The sequence below is a fragment of the Lonchura striata genome, chromosome 8 (genome assembly GCF_046129695.1).
Source record: "Lonchura striata isolate bLonStr1 chromosome 8, bLonStr1.mat, whole genome shotgun sequence".
NCBI classification, from domain to species: Eukaryota; Metazoa; Chordata; class Aves; order Passeriformes; family Estrildidae; genus Lonchura; species Lonchura striata.
In genome coordinates this window covers 11400041-11406040 of record NC_134610.1, presented here as the reverse complement: position 1 = coordinate 11406040, position 6000 = coordinate 11400041, and the positions used below count along the sequence as shown (strand labels likewise).

The window sequence follows — 6000 nt, the reverse complement described above, 5'->3', positions numbered from 1 at the left end:
ATGTGACTCTGAACACAGCTTAGCCTTGCTGAGCTGCTCCTACACTGAGCCTGAGATGGGTCCTCTGGCACAGGCACCGAAGGCGGTCAGGGCAAGTCCTACAGAGACCCCTGACATGTTCAGTGAGCCTTTCCAAGGACAGTCATTTGGAATACATGGATGAAATGTTCAGTGTGGATTTTGTGGGGTATATAAAGATGATCTGTGTGTTGGGAGGAAAGCTTAAGCTAAGGAAATTCACGCTGTGGGGACTGGAAGATGATGCTGCCATCCTCCTCCACTTTACTGCCTGTGCTTCTCCTCCCCCACCTCTAGCTGTTCTAGACATAAAAACTTTTTTATTGCAAGACTATTTTTGCTCAGTGAATTAAAATGAGGCGTTTGCAACCCTTCCTTCCCAGTGCAACTGCACCCAGGAGCAGTGCTCTCTAGCTGGTCCCAGCCCCTCTGGTCAGCCTGGCAAAGGCAAGCCCAGCAGCAGGACACGAGCAGGGTCTTGCTAAACCCAGCTCTGCTGAGATGTGCCTGTGCCTCAGAATGGCTCTGCCCTGTTCCACAGACTGCTCCCTATGAGCCTGGTGAATCAGTAAAGGCAGCAGGGTGACCAAGATGTTTCCTAAGTGATTCCAGCTGAATCCCTTTGTCGCAGCAGTGCCATCACACAAACAGGAACTGTATCAACAGGATTGTTTATTAAATTCTGTCCTGGTTGCAAGGGTGCAACACCACTGAAATCCTTTGGTATAGAAACATGAAAAAACACTGGATTTTCTCACATTCCTGAGGCTGAGAATTGTATCTTGCCCTTGAGGATGATACAGGTGTTATCAGGGTCTGAGCCCAATTACCAGGGCAGAGCAGGACACTGGAAACTGCACATTTGTGGGTCAGAGATGGAGCTCGTGTGGCCTCTGCTACTAACTCACAGCCACTCTTCAAAGCCAGGGCATTCAGCAAGCTACACACACAGCTCTGTTTCCATCAGGATAAGGTTTCTGTGCTTGTTAAATGTGAACCTTTGAGCCTTTTCAACTTAATCCTCTTCCAAGTGTATTAGGTTTTTGAGATTTTTGAAATGGCAAGGTTTCGTGAATTTCTGATCTACTGGTGCATATCTAAAGCCCTTAACATAATTTATCAGGGCCCTGCCAACATGCAATCTGAATAAAAGCAGAGAGAAAGCACCTTTCCCATTAGGATTTTTTAGCTATAAATTAGTGGAAGGTGATCTTTGTGAAAACAGCACTAGTTTCATGTATTTAGTAGGGAATACACACCAAGCAAAAGAAACACCAGCTGGAGGTCTGGTGGTGCAAGATTACAGCTGTGGGAACAGGCTGATGATAGAAACTGGTTTCTTGGTCTCTACCAGACACAAGAAAAGAGACATTTTAAAAGCAAAGGCTTCACAGGAGCTGAAGCTGTCTCTTGAAACTGCAGTTGGGGAAAATGCCTCTGCAGCCACCACAAGCAGAAATCAGAGGAGGTGAGAGCATCCTGGAAGATGCCAGCAGCTTTCTTCCCAGGTTTTGGTCAAGCCTCCATGCATAGCTTCAGAGTTAGCAAACCTCTTGCCTATATTTAATGTTCTTGAACTTTTCAATCAAAGAACAACCCAGCCTTCAAAAATAAATCCAAGGATTACTATCCTTTGAAGAAAGGATGGTCTTGTACAGCAAGCATTTACAACCAAAAGAATTAATGCATTTTGATTGTTATGGTAAAGAGAAAGACAGAGGCAAAAAGTCATAGTTGTGTTGCTTCATTTCTTAGAGATAGGGTACTGTGCACATCTGGCTTTAAATAAGTAATAGCAGCAACTTCCCAATGGCCTTAATCTCCCACCTTCATGACTTTCTGAACTAGCTGAAGACTACTTTCTTGCTAAGGGCTTTAGTCTCACTCCAGCCTAGAGCTTTGTGACAAAACTGAAGTTATTTAGTGGAAGGGAGGAAGTAGATGCATTAGTGAGTGCATTGTCTCTTGGCTGAGGTTTAGGCTTACCTGAATTTATTATTTCTAATGTAATCAACTGATTGCTCATTGACCATTTTATTTTAAATGTGGTCAAGGACTGCAGTCTACAGTCAGTCAATCCATCTGCTCCCAGCCTTGGTCCCCCTTTGCTGTGACCATGTCCCAGCACTCCCTCTGTTATCCATCATTAAGCCATACTTGTTTTTCAGCTCAGAGCTGTAGAACACTGTGAAGATCCCACCTGCACAGCACGGTGGGAGTGTGACTGTGTGTGCTCTCTCTTGTTCATAACACTGAGCAGCTCCCTGACGAAACACACCTTTCTCTTCTCAGCCATCACTAACCAGCTATTCTTCTTTCAGCTCAACTTCAACCTGCACTTAACCAGTAACTGTGTCTATCTGTACCTAAAAATTATTTGAAATGGAACATTCAATTATTACAGATCTTAAACACGCTTCTGCTGTTTGATTTCTGTTCCAGCAATGATAAAGCATCACACTCTCATTTTCTCCAACAGCAGCTGAGCCACTAAACTGATGACACGAGGATTAACCAGACAGTCTAACAAGTCATTGGTAGAAAGGGCTGTTTGTGAGGTGCATGGACTGCAGTCTGAATCCATTTGATGTGCAGCTGTCTCACAGTCATTACTCATTAGCAATCTCTTCCTCTTGCACTGTAATTTTCCAAAATGCTGTCCTTCATTTTCATGGAGAAGATCTCCACCGTCACTTTCAACTGCAACTGCACCTATCACTCTGGTTTTCTGAGACTGTGGTAAAACCTGAATAAGATGAGGCCCAAAAGGTATTTTCTGCAGCTCTTCTGCTTCGGGTGTTGGAAAGTCACATTCCTGGGTTAGTAATGTGCAGCTCTCTGCTTCACAGCCAACTTCCCTTCTCTTCCTCTTGCATGAGGCGTTTGTCCTCTGCTTGGCACCAGTGCTGCTGGAACGTGCCTGTCCTGACACACTTGTCTCCTGACACTTGAGGTATGCAGACACTGCTTTATTCAGGTACTGAAGATTGATTTCATGGGATGTTGCCTCAACCTAAGAAAACACCCAGAACACACTCAGTTAAAAGGAGACATGTTTCAATTCAGCCTTGTGTGATTATCTTCCATGAATTACTTTTGCTACATGAAGGGATGGAACTTAAAACTCTTTTTCTCAAAGCAGCATAAAGGCTCAGGGGGAGCTAAGCAAAATGTCAGTAATTCTTTGTTATTGCTGCCATAATGGGAGCAGTAAGAGGGCTCACCTCTGTGGGATTTAGCCAGAGATCTCCATCACTGGGATTTTCTGCTGATTTTATGGCGCATACCAGCATTCGAGTTATTGCCTCTTCTACACGGGCTTCATGATCTGCATCCTGCCTCAAGAGAACAGAAGGTTTTAGGGGATAGATTAGCTCATGGGTCTCTGCAGAAAGCTGAAAGATCTTAGGAAAAACATAGATGGCCTTAGTTTGAAAGCCACACTCATGCATGTGAAGCCAGTGGAAGGTTTCAGACTCTCTTCCTGTGTACAGCCCCCAAACAGGTGACAGCACAGGCTTTGGTGTTACTGCTCATCTGAATAAGGATTTGCACAAAAATAGTATGTGTATATAATCTTTTCCCTTATTAGTGTTTTGTTAATTGAATCTGGTGATTGAAATTATAATGCAATATTAGCATTTAATTAATGTGTGCATTTAAACAGCTCTTTAGGACTAGAAGAGCCATAGAAGTACATAGCACATTTTTATATCTACATATTATGTCTAATTTAAGCAATTAAAACACACAGGATGTTACAGCAATGCAGCAGCTATCTAAGGGCTATATAAGCACAAAAATGAATCTTAAGGAAATTTAGGAAATATTTTTTCATGTAACAGCAGCTGACGAACTACTGCACTTTTGAACAGTAGAAGGAAAAGCATGTTCGCTCTGAAAGCTGTCCTGCAAAACTAAAAACTAACTTACTAACTTAATAATAGGCTCTTTGTTTCAGGCCTTCACTTCCTGATCCCCCTTGGACAGCTGGATAGGTTAGGATAACCTAGCTAGGTTGGGATAGCAGAAAAAAACTTTGTAAGATCTTGGCTTTCTTTCAGATTTGAATTTCTTCTTGTGGAAGGAATGATAGACTCTCCAGACAGGATGGTGGTTTTGTTATCTCAATGACAAGTATCTAGAAGTGGATGCATAAATTTGCTTTAATTGAGATGCTTAGGAGTATTAGTTTTGGAGGGAAGATGCAACGTGGTGAACCCCCAGCCCTGATCAGTCTAACTGTGGCTCCAGGGAACCTGCCAAGCAAACCCCACATCTGGCTAGTACGAGGGCTGAAGGCAGCAATTTGTCCTGGAACCCTAAGCAGAATTTGGGATAGAAGCAGGGGGAAGTGCTCTTGGCATTTTGTGGGTTGGGATGCTAGGCTTTTTAATGGCCTTGTATTAAAAAAAAAAAACACCAAAATACAGAGTTTGGTATCTACATGTGGAAATTATTTAAGGTGTTGCATTCTTAGTATTCATCCTGGCCTGCTGAATAACAGGGCTGTACTGATTGCATGACAGTATGTTAGAAAGCAAGGAATACTTTTGGGTAGCTCACATCCAGCTGAAAACAAATTAAATTTCTACTCTAAACTGTTGCCAATATAATTAATGGTTTCACTGGGGCTGTAATTGTTGGTGTGATTCACATCTGTCAATATGAAAGCAGCTGGTAACAGCTGCGAGCAAGAACTGCTTGGTTTGGTAATGCAAATGTTCTCAGAATTCTTTTAGAATCCATGTCAGAATTTATTTTACAGATGGAGTGCCCAACACCTAGCAAACAATGCTGCATCATCAGCTGCAGGGGTGATTTCTGTAAGGAACTTTCACCTGGGCTGCAACAGCCCCATCTGCTCATGGCAGGTATTGATATCTGGGGAGGGTCTGTGTCCTGCACCCAGCAAACACTCCTCTGCTTGTGATACCACACAACCACTGACTCTTGTTGGCACCAAACAGGATCTTAGTGACTTCTGCAAGACCTTTTTGACAGAAATCCACTTTTTCTTTTCCTTGCAACACATAAGAACAGCTAGAAATTCTCAGGCCCCACCCCAGCACCTGGGAGCCACCAGCCAAAGCCGATCCCATCACAGCCAGCTCCTCCAGAGGGGGACAACTTGTGAGGCCCAGCTTGGGGCACAAGTGTGTGTGTGTGGTGACATCAGGGCCTGCCTAAGCCCAGGGCACACAGCCAGCTCCTCTGAATTACCTCAAAGGCTCAAATTCAAGGCAGGCTTTGGTGGCTGCTCTATAATATAAGTGGTGCTTTCTCTGGCACTGGAAACAGCCTGACTGCACTTAGGGCTGTGTAAGAGCCTGGTCTGGGCTGTGGGCCCACTGCCCTTGCTAAATACACACGTTTCATCCTGAAAATTTCTTCATGAAGGAAATACCCAAGTGAGTTCCTCTGCTCTGCTTGGTTTGATGTTGGTATGAGAAATGCATCGTGTGGTCTTGGAACAGCAGCTGAACACATGTGTTCTTTCCCCTGCAGAATTCCAGTCTAATATAGGTTTTAGAAGTAGGAAAAAAATGGCAGTGAGTATTTTAGTGAGGCAGCTTTCACAGGCAATTTCAAAAGGTTTTTTTTTTTTTTTTTAATATTAACCTAGGATTAATAATAAAGTAATGTCAATCAGAAAACCTTCTGGAGTATTGAGATGACTTAGGGAAGGACTCTGCTCCTTTAAAGGTCCCTTCCAACCCAAACTATTCTATGATTCTGTGATATCCCTGGAACCATCCCATATATACTGGTTAACATGAGCAAGAAAAATCAAAGCCCAGGGAGAAGAAAATTAATTAAATACATGAGGAAATCCAACTTCAGCCAAATCAAAACTATCACAGAGAAATGAAAATTCAAAAATCCTCTTCTCCTCCCTTCCTATTCACATTAATCTGATTTAAACGTAATTTAGCTTTGCACAAGCTTGTCCTTGAGGTGAAGTTGCTGTTTTTTTGCTTT

At 43.1% G+C, this 6000-nt stretch overlaps 1 protein-coding gene across 4 annotated transcripts in view; it reads right to left on the bottom strand.

The window, feature by feature from the left end:
- Positions 1 to 673: 673 nt before the first annotated feature.
- The window catches only part of HSPBAP1 (HSPB1 associated protein 1), a 37821-nt gene continuing 32494 nt past the window's right edge, over positions 674 to 6000 (bottom strand). For all 4 annotated transcript variants that reach the window (XM_021526084.2, XM_021526086.2, XM_021526083.3 and 1 more), the window contains 2 exons: positions 3243 to 3353; positions 674 to 3031 (listed from right to left, as the gene is read on the bottom strand). In XM_021526084.2, coding sequence (XP_021381759.2) covers positions 2474 to 3031; positions 3243 to 3353 — 669 coding nt within the window. In that variant the 3' untranslated portion in view covers positions 674 to 2473. The remainder of the gene's footprint in view (positions 3032 to 3242; positions 3354 to 6000) is intronic.